The sequence below is a fragment of the Hirundo rustica genome, chromosome 12 (genome assembly GCF_015227805.2).
Source record: "Hirundo rustica isolate bHirRus1 chromosome 12, bHirRus1.pri.v3, whole genome shotgun sequence".
Taxonomy (NCBI): domain Eukaryota; kingdom Metazoa; phylum Chordata; class Aves; order Passeriformes; family Hirundinidae; genus Hirundo; species Hirundo rustica.
In genome coordinates, this window is record NC_053461.1 from 20125858 (window position 1) to 20148460 (window position 22603).

At 50.8% G+C, this 22603-nt stretch overlaps 1 protein-coding gene across 5 annotated transcripts in view; it reads left to right on the forward strand.

Moving 5' to 3' along the window:
- GRM7 (glutamate metabotropic receptor 7) overlaps positions 1-6619 on the forward strand; it is a 183271-nt gene extending 176652 nt beyond the window's left edge. For 4 of the 5 annotated variants that reach the window (XM_040076397.2, XM_058422244.1, XM_040076400.2 and 1 more), the window contains exon 11: positions 6497-6601. Coding sequence is in view for 1 of the 5 variants with exons in the window: in XM_040076398.2 (XP_039932332.1) it covers positions 6497-6546 (50 nt within the window). In the remaining 4 variants the exon portion in view is untranslated. Of the gene's footprint in view, positions 1-6496 lie in introns of all 5 variants that reach the window. The other variant, XM_040076398.2, reaches the window with a different exon arrangement.
- Positions 6620-22603: the final 15984 nt, after the last annotated feature.

Here is a 22603-nt window from a genome sequence, read left to right on the forward strand (position 1 = left end):
CAAAGCAAACCCTTACTCTATGTGCTCAAACCTTCCCAGACTGTCTTAAGCTCTAAGAGGGTCAGATCATTGCCACTTTGACCTGAATTGATGCTATTATTGAGCTATTATCTTATCCAAGAGCTGCTTTTATTACCCTTCCTGTCAGATGCATTCCCAGCTCTCACAGAAAGAGCATTGTAACCAAACCTGAGGAATTAAAAACTCACTCCTGGATAGCTGCTGCAGCTTGAAAGCTTTTCAAGCCAAAACAGACTTTTGAAAGAAAAACCTACTTCAAACCCCCACGTGCCCTGGGGAGCTGGTGAGGTTGGACTCTTCCTTCCCATTAAATCCTTCTGGGAACTTCAAAGCATTGCTCATTAAAGGAACCCGGGATAGTGAATATTTGTAATTGTTCCCCGTCCTGGCGCTGCTCCGTGCAGCGTTGTGGCAGTCCCGGAGCACAGGGCTCACTGCAAGGGTGCAGTCACTCACTCTGTGCTCTGCAGGCTGGGTGTGCCCCTGCGGCAGGCAGGGGAAAGAGCCGTGTCTGAAAGGAACCAGAAAAAGGAAGCCCTAAAGGTAAAATGTAGCCCTGGATAGAACACGAGGAATTTAGGAATGGAAGCTCTGTGAAGTGACAGACAGGAGAGGGCTCCTGGGATGGAAATGCACCTGCAGCATCTGCCCAGCCCTGCTCTGAGCAGGCATTGGCATGCACGGGCACAAACAGCGTTATTCCAGTGAGCTGAAGTCAGGCTTTCCTTGTTCATTGCATTGTGAACGCCGTGAGGTGAGCCAGGCACATCCAGGGTGTACAGAGCAGGACGCTCTGGCTCTCTGCTCCTGGTGCTCCCCTCACAGCTTCAGCCAGCTTTGGGATTTTCAGTGGCTCCTGAGGACAGGCACGCAGTTATCCAGCAGGAGAACTAAAGGGCCATGCCCATCAGAATCAGGATTTGTCACAGGACAAGACAAAGAGTTGCACAAGGGAAGGTTGGACCTTGGAGAGAATTTCTTCCCTGAAGGGGCTGCCCAGCCCCGGCACAGCCGCCCAGGGCAGGGGGGGAGTCCCCACCCCTGGAGGGATTTCAAAGCCCTGGGGCACAGGGCTGTGGTGGTCTTGGCAGTGCTGGGGAGGGGTTGGACTTGACCATGTTGGAGGACTTTTCCAGCAATTCAGTGACTCTGTGTTGGTGTCACCTGAGCGTTGTGTCCTGTGGCTGGCACATCCAGAGCCTGGCCAGCTCACCACCAGCTGCCCCCTGACCGGTTGTGTCCTGGAAAATCTGAAATCAGGGAACAGCAGGAATGTTTTTAGCAGCTTGCCCTGCCTGGTGCTGTCTGGGATGTGCTGAGGAATCTCCCACACCCGGAATGCCTCCGCTGTGCCTGGCCAAGAGCCACAGGGGAGTGTGACAGCTGGAGATAGGATTTATGAGAGAAGGCTGCAAAGCAATTGGGGAGGAACACACTTTTCCTCGTTATACTTGTTATTTAATTTACTTATATTCTGTTATTAAAACAGGATGTTCCATTGCTCCTCTGCATCAAAGCCACAGGTCCAGGCTGGAGGGAGGCATCAGTACAGGCAGTGAAATGGCTTTGTACAGTGCAGCCACTGAGAGACCTGATGAGGTGCCAGAACACTGTGGTAGCACAACAAGAGAGATGTCAAAATGTGAAAGAACAATCCATTTACATTTAGAAACCAAATTTAAAATTATTTTCCTCATTCAATTTGTTGGGGTTTGGGCATGCATGTAGGATCATTTAGGCGTTTTGCTTTCATCTCGCTCTCATCTAAATTCCCCAATTTAAAGGCAGCAGAGCATGGGGATAGCTCTGTCTTTCTGGCAGAGATGGAGAAACCACGTAGCTCCATTTTGCTTTGAGATGGACTCGAAGTAGGATTTAATAATCAGCCTCTGCTCTGCCTGGCACAAATGATATGGGTTGCTAAGCCAGAATTAAGGAAATGAAAGAGAGGAGCTAAGAATTATCCGGCCCAGTGACTGCAGAGGGAATCAGAGCAGGAGTTCAGGCTCGGAGCCATCCCAATGTCCATCCCTGCTCAGAACTGGGAATCTTGAGATGATGTTTCACATGTTTGATAGCTGGAGATGCCTGGGGGCTGCAATAAAATTCATTTCTTGCACTGTAAATCTCTGCCCTTTAAGCATGGAAGAGGTTACAAATGTGCATAAAATTGAAGTGCGAGTGATTACATCTTGCTCTGAGTCAGTATTGACAGCTCTGCCTTGCTCTGGGGTGCTCCGTTCTTTGTGACCTGTGCCCACGATAATGAAAACCAGTCAAGTGATGAAACTCATAAGTCCAAAGAGGATTTTTCCTTCTGTGTGTTTGTTTTTCATGTGTTACTGGCACGGAGATGCAGCTGTTCCCCATCCTGTTGCTCCCTTCTGGAAGGGGATGGGTGTGGGCTCTCACTGCTCCCCGCTGCTGCAAAGGAATGAATTTCTGTGCTCCAAGGAGCACAGTTTGGTTTCCAGGTGCAGCATACACCTTGTCCCCGTTTGGTTGGGTGGCGTTAGGCTCTCCAGGGAGGCGGTGGATGGACTCCGTGTCCCTGGAAGTGTTCCAAAACCGAGCCGTGGTGGCCTCAGTGGCAGGTTTAGAGGCTGTGGTGGGGTCGGCTGGAGGTTGCACTCACTGATCCTGGAGGCTTTTCCAGCCTCGGTGGTTCTGGAGTTACCTGTGCCTGGGCTGGAGCCTGTGCAGAGCTCCTGGCTCTGGACACCTCTGTCCCTCAGCTGTCCCTGTATGGTTCCCTCTCCTGTTGGCACTGTCACTCTTCACCACTAATTAGTGGGAAATTAGCAGGAAAGGGCGCTTGTCTCTCCGTGCGACAGGAAACCTCATTTTGAGGTGCTTAAGGCTCTTTTGAGAGGTCTCCTTTTCCCAAGGAAGTTACACAGAGCGGACGCCTCCGGAGCACCTTTATTTGCAAAGAGGCAGGCAGGAGCAGGGATGTTCCCTTCCTGCACCGCGTTTGGGAGCTGCTGCGGCGGGCCTGTGATTCCCCGGGCACAGGGAATGTCCCAGCACCGCAGACGCTGCTCTCGGCTCGCTGCCAGCGCATCCAAAGCAGCGGCCAGCCGAGTGACATAATCCTGTGCGTATTAATTAACATCTGCACGGTGTTTGCGAGAGGCCGGGGTGCGTTCACTGCCGTCACCCTCTCACAGAACAGCAGCAGAGCCTGTGAGATCTCTATCTGGGCCCCGTGTACAGAGCAGGGAATGCTGTGTCTGCTGGATTAAAGCGTGGAAACGCTGGTGTTTCATTAGCGTCCCCCATTTTCATGTAAATTAATTTCTTTGAGGAAAAGCAGATCCGTACCTGGTGCTAATTGCCAATGATAATGATGAGCTGTGGCTCAGGAGAGGTTCATTATCCAGGCAGACTGTCTCTATCCTGAGCTGTCCAAGCCTGGGATGTGTCTGGAAGTTGCAGAGCGGCTGAGCTGCAAATTGCTGGGGTTAGTGCAGGAGCAGAGTGGGGAAATGCGCCAGCAGCCACCAGGGACACGATCCCCTCGGCCTAACAGCCTCTGAGCAAGGATCTTGTCTTCCCTCTCTGAAAATAACACGGCTCTTATTGATCATTTCATCTGAATTATGGATGATGCTTTTGTCAGCTCCATTATCCTGCTGAGGCAGGGCCGTGCCAAGGATTGTGTCACTGTCTCAGAGCCCATCCAGGCAGAGCGTGTCCACAGCGTTCCTTGGCTCCAGCCCTTTGGCACCGGTGCTTCCTTGTCCTGTTGGAAATTAGAAAGGAGTTCTGGGGCTGAACTGGTGAGAAAACTTATCAGCAAAATGACTGGTTCTGCTGAGAGCCCTGGTAATGGCCGGGGGGCACTGGAGGGGTGGCACGATCCCACCTCGCAGTGGGAGCATCTAAATCTCTGTCACAGGAGTGCTGCTGCTCCTTGGAATTGGAGCATGTAATGGGTAAAGCTGAAGTACATCACAAAATAACACATGGAATTACTTTGCAACCTGTTCCATGATGACATTTTTTTCCCAGGCTCATTTTACCCTCCTTCAGCGTTTAATAGCGTTCCCCAGTTTATTGGATATTTGTAGTGTAGCCTTGAAGGATAATGAGTTTTGTCCTGGCAGATGTTGGACACCTTCGTGTGCAAGAGGAGTTAATGGGAACTGAAGATGATCAGCACTTTGTGGGATCAGCCCTTGATTGAACAGACAGCACTGACTCCAGTCTGGGGCATGAGGAAGGAGCTGAATGAGGGTTTCAGGATAATATTGCAGAGGGCTGCAGCTACACGTGAGGTTCTTACTGTCCGTCTTGGAAATACCTGCCACTGAAATCCTTCCTTTGTCTTTGTCAGTGAAACAGTGAACACCATGGGAGATACCGATACCGGGCTGCACTCTGTGCACTGTGCTCAAAACAGTCTGAATTCCTGGGAGAAGTCAGAACTGTTGCTGCAAAACCGGCAGGGACATCTGACTGGTGACACTGCTGGTGGGGGGACACCACAGCCTGGGTGGGGAGCAGAGGGAGCTGTGCCTGGTCTCTGGGGGCTCAGGGGCCCGGCAGGGATGCAGGGGATGTCCAGGGGCTGACAGGGATGCAGGGGATGTCCAGGGGCTGACATGGAAGCAGGGGATGTTCAGGGGCTGGCAGGGTTGCAGGGGATGTTCAGGGGCTGACAGGGATGCAGGGAATGTTCAGGGGCTGGCAGGGATGCAGGGGATGTTCAGGGGGCTGACAGGGATGCAGGGAATGTTCAGGGGCTGGCAGGGTTGAAGGGGATGTTCAGGGGCTGGCAGGGTTGAAGGGGATGTTCAGGGGCTGGCAGGGATGCTGGGGATGTTCAGGGGCTGGCAGGGTTGAAGGGGATGTTCAGGGGCTGGCAGGGATGCTGGGGATGTTCAGGGGCTGGCAGAGATGTGGGAGGTGCTGGGGGGACACACAGAGTTCCAGAAGGGATCCATGTCCTCTTTGGGTCTGGTTTTGCAGAGGGGCTGAGAGGAGCCCTGGGAGGCCCAAACCCAATGCAGTTCAAAAAGCACATGTGCAGAACAAATCCAATTGTTCTCTCCTTCCACAGCGTCTCTTAAATCTTCCTGAGAAGGTTTTAAAATGAAACACCTCACATTAAAAACATCATCCAAAGTGGTAGTGGAGTCTGCCCCAGCTTAGCAGGCTCGAAATAGTCAGCAAACTGTTTAAATTATGCCAAATTCTCCCAAAGACTGTGAGATTAGCAAACTGGGATAACTGTAAATCCAGGCTCTTTTTTTGGTCTCTGGGAGTTTTGGTCAGATTTTGGGGAAGGTTCTTCCCCCAGAGGGTGCTGGCACTGCCCAGGTTCCCCAGGGAATGGGCACGGCCCCGAGGCTGCCAGAGCTCCAGGAGCCTTTGGGCAGCGCTGCCAGGGATGCCCAGGGTGGGATTTGTGGGGTCTGTGCAGGAACAGGGGTTGGGATGATCCTGGTGGGTCCCTTCTAGCTCAGGATATTCCATGATTCTGTGTCCTGGATCTGTCAGTGTTGCCAGAGTACCAGAGAACATTTTGCTTTGTGTTCACCTGCAAATATTTGCAGTTTTTCCTGACGGGAGCGTGTAGCAGTGCTCATAAAGTTCTGACTGGTTTGATTTCCTTCTGTTTGCGAACAGATTGGATTTGAAGGTCATAATTAGGAAAGCTGGTACCTTCATCCCCATATTGAAAAGTTCTCAGAAGTCATAAAACTTGAATAAGAATCACTTTATCCATGAGAAAATCCAAGTTTAGCCCAGGAGATTTAAGAAGTTGGAGGAAATGTCACTGTTTTTGTAAAGAAGAAATCTTAATAGGATCTGGTTGTGGTGCCTCAGCAGTGCAGTCAGCCAGACTGCGGGAGCCTGACAAAATCAATCTGTGTTAATTCTGTTTATAGCCAGAGCTGGGGCTGGGGCTGGAGCTGGCCTGGGAGCCGCCTGCCCAGAGTCCTGCGGGTGGGAGCTGGGGTTGGGACCACTGGTGTGTCCCCATTCCTGGTGTGTCATGTCCCCATTCCTGGTGTGTCCCCATTCCCGAACATCCCCGTTCCCAGTGTTTCCCCGTTCCTGGTGTGTCATGTCCCCATTCCCGTGTGTCCCCATTCCCAGTCTGTCATGTCCCCATTCCCAGCACATCCCCATTCCCACCAGGTCCCCATTCCCAGTGTGTCTCCATTCCTGGCACATCCCCATTCCTGGTGTATCAAGTCCCCATTCCCGCACATCCCCATTCCCAGTGTGTCCCCATTCCCGCACGTCCCCATTCCCAGCATGTCCCCATTCCCACACATCCGCATTCCCAGCATGTCTCCATTCCCGGTATGTCCCCATTCCCACCGTGTCTCCATTCCCACACATCCCCATTCCCACCATGTCCCCATTCCCACACATCCCCATTCCCAGCATGTCCCCAGAGCAGCCCCAGCCCCAGCGTGGGCTCGGCCGCGGTCTCTGACCCCTGTCCCTTCTCTTGCAGGCCCTGCTGCAAAAAAGAAGTACGTGAGCTACAACAACCTGGTGATCTAGGCCCAGCCGCCGTGGGCCACGGGCCCGCCCGCCGCGCTGAGCTCCCCGCACGGGGCCCGGGCACCGGGCACGGGGGAGGCGAGAGGAGCCGGGCTCCGGGCCGCTGCCGGGATCTCCTCCATCGCCGCCGGCCCCGCACGGCGCCGGCCCGGGAGCCGCTCCGGCCTCGGGGCCGCTGCGGCCTGCGAGCCGCCATGGCCGCGCCTCGGGAGCCGCTCCCCGGGCCGGCCGCGCTCGGCCGCGCTGGACTCGAAGGGGCTAATTCTGTCTTTCTATGTACTTCCAGACTGCAAGTTTTTCAACTCTCTGTACAGTTTGTGAGGATTTTTGCATATTGCCATCCATGTTGTTCTGAGGTCGCTGTTTGTTTTTTTGGACGCGCGGTTTCGTTGAGGCCCTGTGCTCTCCGCGCTTCTCGAGCCAACCGACAACTGAGGATCTGAGACCTGTGTACATGACTTGTATTATTACTCTTGTATCACTGCAATCCATATACCTTATTTTTTTTAACTAAACAAACAAATGAAAAAAAAAAAAAAAAAAAGAAATTTAAAGACCAAAAACTGTGCTGGCGAAGTTTGTCCCCCCCCACTTCACACCTCCGATGGGCTGCAGAGGAAGCAGGAAGGATTTTTGCTGAGTTTTAGTAGAGGTCTTGATCTTTGGAATGCATGCCAGTAATGTATTTTATGGTACATGTTAATAATTTATGTTTGATATTTGTATTTGTGTTCTATTTTGTTCTTTTCTTTAAGGTATATGACTATTTTGCAATAATTTCAATGATTCTTATGATATTTGGAGGAAAGAATATGGCTTTTACATGTCTTGAGGTTTTTCTTTGTTGATGCCCCACCATGACTGACCAGTGTGATAAGGACTTACAGAAGCATGTATGTTTTATACTGTTTGTAATAAGTAATTTCGTTAATCTTGCTGCTTATGTGCCAATTTAGTGAAACCGATCTTTGCCGCAACCTCCTCCCTCCCCTTCCATTCTCTCGATCCTGTGATATTATCCAAGAATGTATCAATAAAGGATTTTGGTTAACTTTTTTTTATTTACTCCAATAAATTTTTTTTTTTCAGTTGTTCCCTCCCCCTTCCCCCTTGTGACTTAACATTTATTTCATGACATTGTCAGACGTCCAGAAACCTGGCACAGAGGGGCCCATGCACAAGGAGCAGGTCTGGAGAAGGTCCTGGGGGAGCTGGAACCTGATTGCAGGGGGAGAAGAGTGCTTCCAAGGGACTTTGAAAGGTCTGTAACAACCCCAAAGGGCGAGTCGGAGCCCCACAGTGCCAACCTCCTGTGTGCGTTTGACATCTGACTCCCGATGCCTTTGAAGGACAGCACGCCAGAAGGTAATTAAGTGAGCAATTAATCAGAGTCAATCTGCCAGGCACGGGTTGGGTGAGCTGGGGCAGGAAGAGGGAAAAGGTGGCAAGAGGTGAGAGGAAACTCATTCCCTTTGCAGCACAGCACCTGCAGCACCTTCGGCATGGCAACCACAGCTCGGCCGCTCTGACGGATCCTGGGGAAGGCATTTAGCCTCCCATTTTCTGCAGACAACTTGATCAATTATCCTGATGAGGTTAATCAGCATCAAGAGAAGCTGTGACGGCTGCGACAGGGCCGCGGCGCTTGGAGACAGAGAGCTGGGTGTCACAGCCTGCCTCTGCAGGGCCGTGGCCTGGGGGATGCTCCTGCGCCTCGGCATGAGCTGCAGTGGACCCCCACCCAGGAAAAGGCGTTGGTAGCAACAAACTAATTACCAGCCCCGCTAATAATGGAGAAAGAGGTGCTGCAGCATTTTCCTTTTCCCATAAACACAGGGACAGAGCCAGTGTGAGGTTAAATAAGTACATGGCCATCAAACAAATGTTCACTTCTTGCTCAAAGACTCTCTCTCATTTTCCTTTTTTATTTTTTTTCTTCTTTTTTTTTTTTTCTCTGGATGGGAAAAAATGGTTTGTTGGTTTGCTTTTCACTCTGTTCTGGTGAAGGGCTGAGGTGCAAAGAGGGCATGGTGCTGCTGAGGGGGAGAGATGGGGAATTAGGGACCCTGGATGCATTGGTGGCTCTCTCTAAGCTGTACCTCCATAGATACATAAATATCTGTGTGTGTGTGTGCACATATGACCACTCTGTGTTACATACACGTGTCCTGGGCAGGTTGGGAGCCCCAGGCAAAGCCCCCAGGTTTTAGGGACACCCTCCCATTCAGTCTTGAGGAGCAGGAGGGACACCCAGCTTCCTAAGCTCCTCAGAGAGGAATCGGGATGTGGCTGGATCCAAGCTCAGACCCAAACCTTGCCAGCCCTTTGTGACTAACGCGCTGTACAGGTGTCACTGAGTCTAACACAGCCTGTTCCTGCAGGATTGAGAGTGGCAAACCAGATATACTTATGTAAAAGTAAATGATTTATTAGGATAGCGATTAGACAAAAAGATCTTAATCAGAATTCTTTACTCAAAGCACTTCTACAGCAAAGTGCACTCTTTTTAAGCAATATGAAAGCAAGCCAAATTATAGTAGAGGGTGATGTTACCCAGACCAATGACTGTGGGCAAATCTCCAGCTCAGCCTCGAGGGTGACCTTGAGGAGCATCCCAGCTCCAGGGAGGAATCTCCTCACACATTCCAGAGGGTCCTTTGGGAGTCCCTGCCTCAAAGTGGGGCTGGGCTGGGGCAGGACCGGACGAAGGCTGCTCTGTCAGAGGTGTCCAGGCTGTGTCAGCTCAGCAGCTTTGGATCAGTAGTGGCACTTGTTTGTGCCTTTATTGGTACTTCAGCAGCTCTGGCACATCTTCACTCGCTCTCGGCGTATTTAACTTTGGGACTGATGAGTTGGGCTGGTTTCAGCATTATTCACCCCAAAAGCAGGGTCAGCCCCCTTCATCCAGCGCTGACAGCTTTGCAAGCAGGGCCTTGTCGGAGTTGTTTTACCCCATTCCTGCTACAACATACACAAACAGAACTGATGATCACCACGTAATCGTGCCAGTTGTAATAAAATATATATAAAATTAATATTAATAATATGAACGCATTAGTAATCTTTTTTTCTCACCTCCACCTCTATTTCTATGCATTAGACTCTGAAGCAGTCCCTGGCCCCGGCAAGGCTGTGGTGTAAGAGCTGACACGAGGTGAAGATGTTGCACTCTGCGCTGTGGATCAATTTTTATTTTTATTTCACTAACTACACCGCACTATTACACCCACACAGCTCCTTTTCAAACACAAAACCACGAGCCTTTAACTCCATTTAGAGTCTTTTATTTTACAATTGGCTGCACTTAGCATCAGTGCCGTGTTACCATTGTTTCCATAACAGCTTCATCTCATTCCCACTAGAGTACACACCGGTGCCACCATCCTGGTTTGGTGCCTGTGCCCTGGAGTTTGTGCTGGTCTGGCCCTCGGGCGTTTTCACACCTGGGACCTGTGCAGGTGCAAAGTGCCTTTGCCTCAAGACTGCACAATTTCTGTCCTGTCAGTGCTGGGGCGTTTCCAGTTTGGACAAGGAGAGCTGGTGGGATTTCCCCAAAAGGCCCAGCCCGTGTGTTGGGAGGTGCTGGGCTGTGCACAGCAGGGAGCTGGTGGTGCCTGGAGGGGCTGGGAGGTGCCACCCCTGCAGCTCCATGGAGAGTGTCCTGCCCTGGAGGGGATCCAGGGGACAGGAATGACTCCCTGGGGTGTCCTGGACACCTCCATGGAGAGTGTCCTGCCCTGGAGGGGATCCAGGGGACAGGAATGACTCCCTGGGGTGCCCTGGACACCTCCATGGAGAGTGTCCTGCCCTGGAGGGGATCCAGGGGACAGGAATGATTCCCTGGGGTGTCCTGGACACCTCCATGGAGAGTGTCCTGCCCTGGAGGGGATCCAGGGGACAGGAATGACTCCCTGGGGTGCCCTGGACACCTCCATGGAGAGTGTCCTGCCCTGGAGGGGATCCAGGGGACAGGAATGATTCCCTGGGGTGTCCTGGACACCTCCATGGAGAGTGTCCTGCCCTGGAGGGGATACAGGGGACAGGAATGACTCCCTGGGGTGCTGTGGGGTTGGAGCATCCTCTGGCCCTCGGGCTGTGCTGCAGGACCCAGCTGCAGGCAGGAAATGTTCACTTCCCATCCTGATGAACGTGCTGTGAAAAACACCCTTGGGAGCGTGAAAGGAAAAATTCCCCAAGAACAGGAGTGATTTTTTTGTTGTTGTCATTCCCCAAGAACGGGAGCGATTTTTTTTTTTTTTTTTTTCTGTTGTTGCCATTTATTATTGAGACTGAATTACACCAAATTGTTTTGGTATGTAAATGCCAAGTTTATTGTTCATTAAAATCATTGCAGAGTTAAGCTTTCTGGGCATGTTGTATGATAGATAATGACAATTATTTAGCCCGAGTCAGAGCTTAGTCTTAATTTGTGACATTAATTGCCTTTATATATAATTAAATGCACTATAATGCTCCCAATATGCAAAATCTGTGCATCCATGAAAGTGCTAATCAAACATATTTATTAATGTCTAAGAGAGCTTTTTGTCAAGGCTTTGATACAGTTGAGTGGGTTTTGGTAAATAACATTTTTTAAGATGTTTAGCAAAATATTTTGATAATTGCTTTTTGTGCTAGCAGCATAATTAATATTATTTCTAATAGATTAATAAGAGCAGAGGGGTGAGGTGCTGCTTCCATCCAGCTTGGCGCTGCTTGCCTCTGGCCCCCGTGGAGTCAGGATCCCATCAGCTGCCCTCAGTGTCCCAGGCTTTTCCCAAAACCGCTTCAGAAAGGCAAATTTGGAGCGCAGGTTACAGACCTGGGGTCCCGGGAGATGTGGGCTGTGCCCTCTGGGATAGTTCCTGCTCCTTGTTCACCCCCGGCCCACTGGGCAGCAAAAGGATTTGAACCTGAACCTCCCTCACCTGGGGCTGCCAGCTTCAATTCCCTGCTCCTCTGTGGGTTTGCACATCACCAGAGCTTTATTCCAGTGTGCTGAGGAGGGAGAGAGAAGGGTTCTGGGGCAGGGTTATTTCTGTCCCCTCTGTGGGTTTGCACATCACCAGAGCTTTATTCCAGTGTGCTGAGGAGAGAGGAGAGAGAAGGGTTCTGGGGCAGGGTTATTTCTGTCCCCTCTCTGGGTTTGCACATCACCAGAGCTTTATTCCAGTGTGCTGAGGAGAGAGGAGAGAGAAGGGTTCTGGGGCAGGGTTATTTCTGTCCCCTCTCTGGGTTTGCACATCACCAGAGCTTTATTCCAGTGTGCTGAGGAGAGAGGAGAGAGAAGGGTTCTGGGGCAGGGTTATTTCTGTCCCCTCTGTGGGTTTGCCCATCACCAGAGCTTTATTCCAGTGTGCTGAGGAGAGAGGAGAGAGGAGAGAGAAGGGTTCTGGGGCAGGGTTATTTCTGTCCCCTGGGAGCCGTGTGCAGCTCCGGGGGAGCAGGGTTGGCTGTTTGCTGGCCTTGATGCAGCCACAATTATTTATTATTAATAAACGATAATGCTAATCATGATTTAATTTTGACAGTCGAATTTTATAATTCAATTATAAATTAAAATTAAATTAATGTTTAATTTAAACGATTATTTTGTATTAATAAAAATGCATTCTCTGAAAGATTGGCCAAGCACAGGAGCAGGGAGGTGGTGGTGTCCCCGTCCCTGGAAGGGTTCAGCAAATGGGATGTGGCACTTGGCAGTGTGTGATGGACGTGGTGGTTGAAGGTTGGCCTTGATGGTCCTGGAGGTATTTTCAACCTTAATGATTCTGGGATTCTACTTGTACCACACATTTATTTTCAGTGAATTTTATTTTCAGCACATGCTCTGATTTCATACCACCCAAGAAGAATACTCTTCTTATTTTTTTTTTTTTCTCTCTCGTTTTTTGGCGCTGAGCATCTGACTGGTGCCCAAGGGCGGCACAGGGCAGACCCACGGCCCTCTCCCCCCCCAGCCAGTCCCTGGCCGTGCCCAGGGAATGCCAGAGCCTCTCCTGGGACTCCCAGGAAGGTTCCAGCAGCCTGGGTGTGTGCACAGTCCCAAACCACAATGACAGAACGTCCTTCCTTTCCACCTGCCAAAATAACTCCCAAGCCAGAGGCTTTGTCTGGGTTTATCTCAGGCTTATTGTCCCTGCAGAAGATTTATTAAATCCAGCAATGACAGCAGTTCTTTCTCCCCGTCACAAGCTTTTATCTTGTTGTTAAAAGTTTGAAGCAGCATCTCACACAACAGTGAACATCACATACATTTCAATGAGCCCCTTCAAGGAGGAACCTCAGCTAATCTGTGATGAGTGTATCTCAATCTGGTGCTCTTTAATTTATAAAAATGGCAGTCTCCCGCTCTATCGAATCATAAGATAACTGAACCTCGCCCTTAACTTTCCAGCTGGCGTAATCCTGTCTCTGCTCTCTCACACGTGCCTTTGGAGCAGATAAATCACTGCGAGTGCCTTTCCCGGTGCCTGGAAGGAGGGCCAGGGCCCCAGCAGGGATTGCTGCACATGAAAGGCCAGGCCATGGCACGGAGAGAGGCGAGCTCTGGCTCTGTGTCCTGCGCCTGGCGCTGCCCTGCTCTGCTTTGGAGCAGCCAGAATCACCCGCTCCCATCTCCCACCGCTGCTGGGCCTTGGCTTCTCCTCTGGAGACAGGCGGGACAGCGGCAAGGAGGGGACCCAGGACTGCTGCAGCCCCAAAAGGTGTCTGCCCAGCCTCAGGCTGCTGCACAGGCTGCGGGCACCAGAGGGCAAGGAGCTGCATGCCCTCACTGGGGACTGGCACAGCAGTGGGACAAGGAGGGGCACCTGGGCACAGAGCCCTCGCGCTGGTGATGCCTCGGGAAGGCTGGCCTGGAACAGAGACTGGACAGAGACAGAGAATAAAGTAGGGACTTATTGCAAGGCCTCCAGGATACACCTTGGGCAGGACAAGAGCCCAGGGTGGACCCAAAATGGACACAAATGGACACAAAATGGTCATAAAATGGACACAAAATGGTCACAAAATGGTCACAAAATGGTCACAAAATGGTCACAAAATGGACAAACAGTCACGAGGTCTCACACTTTGATAAGTTTTGGCTCATTTGCATGTTGGGGCTTAATTGTCCAATTCCAGCTGCTGGTTGTGAGCTCTCGTCCTTCTTGTTATTTTTTGGAAAGTCTTTCTATCCAACTCAAGGCGTCACTGTCCCGTCCAGTGACACTTGGGGACTGGCTGCAGTCCCAGCCTCCCTCCGGCCTCTCCCCAGCTTTGATGTGTTCCTGTGCCATCATTTTGTCTCCTGCCTGCAGCAGGGTCTCGTGGGAGCCCAGGTTTCCCTCTCTTGGAGCAGCAGCTCCCCACATCTGCTCTCTGTTACCCCCCTGGTTTGTGCAGTTCCCCCCCAGGGCAGGAGCAGCCACTCGGGGGTTGGAGTCTCCTGCGGTTCTTCCTGCTGAGCACCATCACCGCCCAAAGCCACTGCACCCAAACCCCTCAGAGCTGTGCTACTCGCAGTGAAAAACTCAGCTTTCCTGCACCTCTCCCTGCTCAGCACCATCACCACCCCAAACCACTGCACCCAAACTCCTCAGAGCTGTGCTACTCGCAGTGAAAAACTCAGCTTTCCTGCACCTCTCCCTGCTCAGCACCATCACCACCCCAAGCCACTGCACCCAAACCCCTCAGAGCTGTGCTATTCACAGTGAAAAACTCAGCTTTCCTGCACCTCTCCCTGCTCAGCACCATCACCACCCCAAACCACTGCACCCAAACTCCTCAGAGCTGTGCTATTCACAGTGAAACACTCAGCTTTCCTGCACCTCTCCCTGCTCAGCACCACCACCACCCCAAGCCACTGCACCCAAACCCCTCAGAGCTGTGCTACTCGCAGTGAAAACCGGAGCTTTCTTGCACACCTGCCTGCAGGACGCTGTGCCACCAGCAAACACCTCCAGCCCTGCGCTCTAAAGGCTCTCAAGGCTCACGGAGAAGGGAGGCCACTTGAAAACACAGATTATTTTTCCCCAAGTATGATCCTCCAAAGGGCTGGAGCTTGCCTTCTCCATTCTGCCCAGCAAATGTACATAAAACAGAATAGAATAGAATAAAGTTATATCAAATAAATAAGTTCTATGGGAACAGGTGTGTAACCTCGGGTTTTTAAAGCAGTTTCCTTCAGCCCTATCAGTTTCCAGGTTTGTTTGCTTTGCTTTCCTTCAATATTTACATGAGGAAGTTTCAATTGCTTTGCTTTACTTAAACATTGAAGGCCTTGTGTGCTTTGCTGGCATAAATATTTGTTTTATTTAAAATCTACTTAGCTGAAAGATCAGCAACAGAGGAAGAAATCAGAAATTACGCTGGAATTTAAGAGGAAGAACAGCAATTAACTCTGCCAAGGTGTTAACCTTTTAAAAATGCTGCCTTTGATGGGTGATGCACGAACCTGCATGAACTGTTCAAAAGTCATTTTCTCCATTTCAATCCATTTTTCCCTCCCCTTTTCTCATCCCCCTTCACGATCCCTTTGCATCCCCAGGGCTGTGATGGAGGCAGGAATCTGAGGGCAGGGCAGGGTGACCCGAGGCCGGGGCAGCCAGGAAATCCCAGCAGGATTTAAATTTATTGTCTGAAGTCTGCAAGACCTGCAAAGTCTGCCTCCCTTGCCCTCAAGATGGGCCCTTTCCAGCTCCGTGTACTCTCGGATTCATTCTACCTTTTCTTTATCATTCCATTCAAGGATGAAATGTTAATTGGTGTGTGCCCCAGCGCTGCACTCTCAGGGATCTGGGACTCTCTTCTCCAATAAAGGCATTTGGAGGCCAGGTTGGGCTGCCCCTGCTCCGTGCACGCTGTCCCCTCTCTCCTGAAGTGAGGCACAAGTCACATTTTTATTCCTGACACCTGCCACAGAGTTTAGGCGCTGTAATGATTCCTTTTCTCACAGCAGGCGTTGCAGCCATCACATGCAGTTTGGAGGCTCAGCTCCCGGTGCAGCCTGCAGTGTGTATCCCTGCACAGCGTCACCAGGGGAGAAAAGCACACCCCTGTTTGCTCCAGGGTGAAACCATGTGTGCCTGAGACACCTGGGCTGTTTTTCCCGGGGGAATGGTCGAATTAACGATAAAGCTTTGCCCCCTCACTCGGCAGATGGAGAGGGGTTTTGGGGATGCTGGTTTCACAGAGGCAGTGGGGTGCCTGGCCAGGGGTCTGGGTGGTCTCTAAAGGCTGAGAAAGCCTCTGGAGGAGGGGTTGGCTCTGCTCAGACCCCTGTTCCAGCACCTGCTGCGCCTCGCAGCACGGGCAGGAGCCAGGGGTCTCCGCAGGGATCCTTCAGGCAGGGATGTTATCGTAATTCCATCACTGCTTCGGTCACGAGGAGACTCTCAATACATTTCATCTTTCACCTCTGGGTGCTGCACGGGCCCAGAGCACCCCAAACCCAGGGCAGGACAGGGAGCCAAGGGCAGCCCCTCCCCTCCGGAGCGAGGGCAGCCGCTGGCTGGGCCAAAGGCGTCGCTGAGAGCAGCAGAGGGGGTCCAGAGGCGCAGGAATCACGGCCAGCCGTGCTGCGGGTCAGCAGGTGAAACTGCAGAGCCCCTGCGAGCAGAGCCTGCCTCTCCCACCCGCAGCCCCAGCTCCTTCCCTTCCCCAAGGGGTGCTCCAGGAGCTGCCTCGGCCGCAGGAGCTGCAGGTCCCCGGGTCACTCTGTCACCTCTGGTGGGTGCTGCTCCTGCCCACGGCCCTGTGCCGAGCCCCTGGGGAAGGGAGGTGGGAATTCGGCACCGCAGCTCCAGCTCACCGCTCACGGCAACCTGCAGGAGCTCCTCCAAACACTCCTGGGCCTCCAACAGAAATTAGCAGGGGGGTGTTAGTGCATTTCTCCCCTTCTGTCGCAGTGATGGATTTTTCACTTTAAAGATAAGACAGTGCCTGATAGAGCCAAATATTGACGGAGGAGATAAAAACTCCTGTTATGATAATGGGTATAATGAAATGCTGTTTATAAAAGGATACCTGGGAATACACAACTTTCCCTACTGTGGAGTATTGATCCCCTCAAAAGAAATAAAATTAGCTTTCTTCTGCCTGCTGTACCTGTTCCTGTGTTTTACACCTGCAGCAGAAATACCTTTTAAAAACAGAGAGCTCAAATTTTGTCACTTGCTGACTCGGTGCTGCTTAGCTCCAGGTTCAGAAATGGGCAAATACAAAATCTGTGGGGAAATTCTGCTGCTGCCAGCCCTGTCCCTGGGCCTGAACAAACCCCAGGGCTCTGTGCAGAGCTGTCCCACACAGCTCCTGTATGTAAAATGGTTATAGAAAATATAAGGCATAGATGGTTATAAATGGTTGTATGAAACATAAAACATAACCAGAACTGCCTAATAACTCCAGAGAAAGAGTCTGTCAGATGAAACTCCATCATCTCAAACCTCCCTGGAGTTTTCCTTTGTAATCCATCACTAAAATGAAATTATATCAGTTACCATGGAAACATCTTGACCAATAGCCTGATTTATTTTCTTTTCCCAGAAGTGAGATATTGCTCCATTCACACCCAGAGCTGCCCCTCTGCCAGGGCTGCTTTGGGTGAGCTGGTGTTCTGCTCACTCACCCACTTGGCGAAAGGCAGAAGTTTCAATTTTCCTCCATTGCCTGTTCGTGCCATTATTGCTGCTGCTGCTCCTTTTTTTCTCTTTATGAATAAACTGCTGAGGAACGCGGAGCTGTTCAGAGAAGGAGTAATGAATGGTTGAAACACACACCAATAAACCCGTGTAGCGCTCTCCATTTCCGTTGGAAATTGTTTGGTCTCGGTATCCTACTCACATTTTATAACAAAGAAATCCCACCATACAGCAAAGCTACTCCTGGCAGGAGGAGTGGAATGTTTCCCCCCTGAAATCTTTGAAGAAGCCCCTGGGAATGAATCCCTGGGGCCAGGGGAACAAACCCTGGGCTCCTCCAGGGAATTCAGAACCAGAATTTCTGAGGGAGGCTGAACCACACCGAGACTCTTCCTCCGCCTTTTAAAGACCATCCTGGGGTTCCTGAGTTTGTGGCAATCAAGTTTCATTGTGGACACACAAATTCACACCCTTCACCCCAGCAGACGCTTGGCCAGGCTGTCCCATCAGAATTCCCAGAGCTGATCCTTGGAGCACTGCTGGGACACTCCTCATCTACATCAGCACGTTTTTCATCTCACACATGTGTTCAGATTTATGCTGTGACTGCAGACATAAATCGTCCTCATTCACCGAACCCAGCTCGCGGCCATATGTTATTGCAGGAGGCTGAATTTTTATATAGTTGTATTTTTTATGTCCAAAACAGTACAAAACTTCTGTTTGCAATCCAAACAAAGCCTGCTCCGAACCTTTTTTTGCTTAGAGGTTGTATTTCAACAGCTTGCTTAAAATTAAAACCGAATCCTCCTAAAGGAGGAATCATAAGATGTCTGATTTATTATTAATCATGGGGGAAGATAAATGTTTTCAATCGCTTTATGTCTACAAAGAACTGTAGATCCCACTAGGAACTTGGATGGCTCAGGCAGTTTCCTGGGCATTTTTAATCATCAATGTAAATTCACTCAAAAAAAAAAAAAAAAAAAAAAAAAAATCAAACAAAACCAAACCAAAAAACCCAGCCAAACAAATAAAAAACCTGCAAACATAAACACACTTAAAAAAAAAAAAAAAATCCCCCCCCCTGAAAAAAACAACCAAAAACCCAAGGGATCAGCAGTTGGGAACGCTGAGGATCAGCTCAGCCACTCTCTTCAGGCACTCTCCCACTCTCCAGATGTGAAGATCCCAGTTGTCCAACCTGTCAGATTTATTCCCGTTTTGCCTCTCCTGCCATCTGTGCCTCTGCCGTCCCCAGCACACAGAGCACTTAAATCCAATCTCTTGCTCTGCTCTGCTCTGCTCTGCCTGGGGCTCCCCAGTGCGTGCTGGAGTTTGGGTCAGAGTCCCGCCGGTGTGAGGTGGGATTCCCACACCCAGCACTGGGGGCTGAAGCCCTGCAGGTGCCCGAGAAGCAGAGCTGAGGCTGCCCAGGTGTGCTCCACACCCTCTGCAGTAACTGCGCTGTGTTTGAGCCATGGGCAGGGTCTGGCTGTGGCCTCCTGCCTGAAAGGTTCCCTTGGGGCAGTGAGGAAGAGCAGGGATCCGTCCTTCTCTCCATCCTTCTCTCTGTCCCTCTCTCCATCCTCCTCTCCATCCTTCTCTCCGCCTTCTCCCCGTTCCTGCAGAGCACCCTCCCCAGTCCCAGGCTGCCCAGCCCTGCCCAGCCTGGCCTCAGACACTCCAGGGATGGGAGTGTGACACTTTTAGGACTCTCATGAGGATGTTTACATGAAGACTGACTTTAGCAGCGCCATGGAACAGGATTTAAGGACCAAGAAGGAATTTGTTCCTACACAGGTGCTGGACACGGGCCCTTGGTGGGAAACAGGGACACGGGATAAATACCAGGGAATGGAATGCTGAGCCCAGCTCCAGTGACCCCGGCTCCCCAGGGCTGCTGGATCTTTACAGACATAAAACACAAGTTACACCTCTGAGACTGTGCTGCACCACAGAACAGGCAATTAAACCTGGGCCGCCGTGTTTGATTTTCAATATCTCATTTAAATCTTGTAACCAAGTTCAATTAATGACCTTGGGAAAGTTTTCTAGAATTTAGTGCTGCTTCACCGCAATGCTTTTTATGACTTTTCCTTCTGCACAGCCTTTCTTTTTCCTTTGAATCCAGGCAATATTAAGGAAATATTATCTTTGTAAATGCAGGTGAGGTTGATGATATTATTGATTTCAGATAGCTGCCACTTCGAGACAAATTTCCACTTCAGTCTGGAGGTGCAGAACAAAGATTTCCAATGTCCTCAATTATTCAGCACAGTCCTTCCTCCCTGGGGTGAGACATGTCTGTGGGGAGGAGCAGGGGTGGTGCCAGGGGACTGACCCACCTGAGAGAAAAGAGGGATGTGCAGCAGGAGCAGTGGGGGCCGAGCACACGGACACAGCGGAACTGGGAACCTGCAGAATCAATGATTTTATTTCTCCTCCAGCCTCAATCCTGCCCCTGCCACAGCCATTCACTGCAACCATCCCAAACAGCCTCCAGAGCAAACACCGCTGGCTTCGAGATGTGATTTGGGTTATCTGCTCCCAAAATCTGGAATCCTAAGGGCACAAAATCCTGGTGCTTCCCTGGCAGCGCTGGGAGCCCCCTGCTCCGTCCTGGGTGCCCCGAGGCGCCCGACACCTCACACTTGCTGCATGCCAGGTGGGAATTCTGACCCCCAGATAATTATAAATCCCCTTTTTGAACAGATCCATTCTTCAGCACTGCAGTGCTGAGACACTTCCCAATCTGAAAGGCCTTAATGAGATAATTTGCAGAGAGCTTTAACGAGTTCCAGCCATCTCTTGGCTCCATCCCACCACGGCAGTGCTGACTCCCTGCAGCCACTTTCACAGGTACAATTTGGTCCTAGAAACTGGGTAGTTTTTTTAAAAGCACTGCAGTCTAAATCATGTCATGTTCTCAGTGAAACATTTGGAGAGTAAATGTAGAGTCCTGGAGAGAAAAATGTTACTCACGATTTTCACATAATGGAGCTGCAGCATAAAAACGCCCTGGGCTGAGTAATTGTGAAAGTGGAGCCAAAAATAAAACCCTGAATTTTTTCCCAAAGTGAATCTCAGGCTCCCATATCCATGGCAAGAATAAAAGTTTAATTTCCACCAATATAAAAGGATTAGAGCTTGGATTTGCATGGATTGTCACAGTGCTTGGCTCCAGCAGCTCGAGTTCCTGGCTCAAGCCTCGCAGGAGGTTGGCCCACACAGTCAGCTGCAGCAGCAGCAAACGGCAAAATCTAAAATCCCATCTTTTTTGCATTTGTTTTGTCCTCTCTGATGTCCATGTTTAGGTAGAAGTTACACATTCATTAAAGGATTTAATGCCTCCTTTTTCCCAGGGCCCTGGAAGAGCTGTGTCCAAGAGCGGAGCTGGTGCCCAGGGGCTGGCACGGGGCTCAGCCCCTCCTGAGCCTGAGGAAAGCACAAACCAGAGAAAGCTGTAAGGAATCCCAGCACAAAGTATCAAACAGAGAATATGTCACAATCTGAAAGGGCATTTGCCACCGGATCTGTCCCCACACCACCACAACCTGCTGGCCCAGCCCTCCAGGAGCTTTGCTGATCATCAGCAGCTTGTGCGTGTCCCAGAATCCCAGAAGCCCAGAATCATTTCTGTGGGAAAAGCTCTCCCAGACCATCAAATCCCAGCTGTCCCTGATCCCACCTTGTCCCCAGCCCGAAACACTGAGTGCCACCTCCAGGAATTCCTTGGACACTCCAGGGCTGGGCTCTCCAAACCCGCCTGGGCAGCCCCTTCCATGCCCGAGCGCCCTTTCCATGCAGAAATTCCTCCTGGTGTCCAACCTGCCCCTCCCCTGGCCCAGCCTGAGGCCATCTCCCCTCATCCTGTCCCCTGGGAGAAGAGGGACCCCATCCCTACAGCTTCCCTGCTCTGGCAGAGGTGTCTGGGCTGAGGGACCTTTGGTGGCTGCTTTTCCTCTTTCTTTTCCCTTCGGTTCCTGAGCAAAAGCAGCTCTCACAAACCAGGGAGAGCTTCTGCCATGTTTCAAGCAAGCGCAGAGACTCCGAGCTCAAATTGCTCTAATAATTTATTCTGGTCTTGAAATCCCCGGGGTTATTTCACAGAAAATGTATTTTAAGTTGTTTGGCTCCAAAATGACAAGATAACAGACGATACATATTCATTTGCTCCCCCAAGATGGGGATGAGATGTTACAAAATAAAGCAGCGGATCCTCCCTCCCCCAAACAGGCAACTCGTGGCTTTATCTCCCCGATAGCACCCGAATTGTGCTGCCATTTATCTCGAGGGGGTGTTTATGGAAGGGATTGTTTGCAGCTGGAGCTACAAGGCATGAAACAAACTGATAATGGAACTTTCTTTTGAAGCCCATTCTTTCGCAGTGGCATTTTTCTTTTTTCCTTTATGAGCTTCATGACAGGCGAGCAGTAATTTCCTTTCTGTATTTTAGCACAAACAACAGATTAGTGTCACACTGTTTGCTGGGAGCCTTTGCTCGCTGCTTGCATGAGCACTTGTTGGTGTTCGGCGTATTCCAAATAAATAATGTGGTCATTCGTAAAGATAAAGAGCAGAAACATCTTCCTGGCACGGCTGAAGAGGCTCAGCACAGCTCCTGAGCGTGCTGTGGAGCCAGAGGCAGAGGTGAGGGATGGCGTTTGAGGTGTGAATCACACAGGCCAGGACTTTGTCATCTCTGAGAGACGCGACACAGCCCCGGGCTCTGCAAACACCACGATCCACAGGCGACAGAAATGTAACGCAAATTAGCCGCATAAATCACAGAGGGTAAATTATTTATTTGGAGAGTATGCAGAGCACATAATATTACCTCATAGAAGAAAAAATCGCTTTAATTTTCGCCCTTCTTCACGCAATAATTAATTATTTTGTCATACTTTCAGTGATGTCACTGTGAGAAGCCACAAGGAAACATCGCGTGGCAGTTCCTCCTCCTTCTCTGATGTATTTCTTCAAGGCAAAGTTTTCTGTTCTTCCACTCTTCCTCCTCCCTGGAAAACCAACCTCCTCCTCTGTTTTCTCCAGCGCTTCCAAAGCAAATGCACCTCGCCCACGAGCGGCTGCAGCCCTGCTCAGCAGCCCTGCGAGGCTTTGCCTCCTCACCAGGAGCTGATCCCGCTGTGATAAATCTCTCCCTCGGTGTGTGCTGCCAGAGGATTTCCTGGAGCACAGCCAGGCCCGAGGCTGCCCCAGCCCTGCCCGTGATGGCACCATCTGCCAAAACCATCCCCAGCCAGCTCAGCTGGGATGAACCGGCTGCCAAGCCTTGGCTTAGAACGCCACATTTCAAACAAAAGCCTGGAAATGCCACCTCCGAGCAGGAGGCAGAAGGATGACACCATTTCAGGGGGGCTCGTGAGAACGTGGCCAAGGCAGCAGCTCTGGAGCTGAGCTGATGACACTGG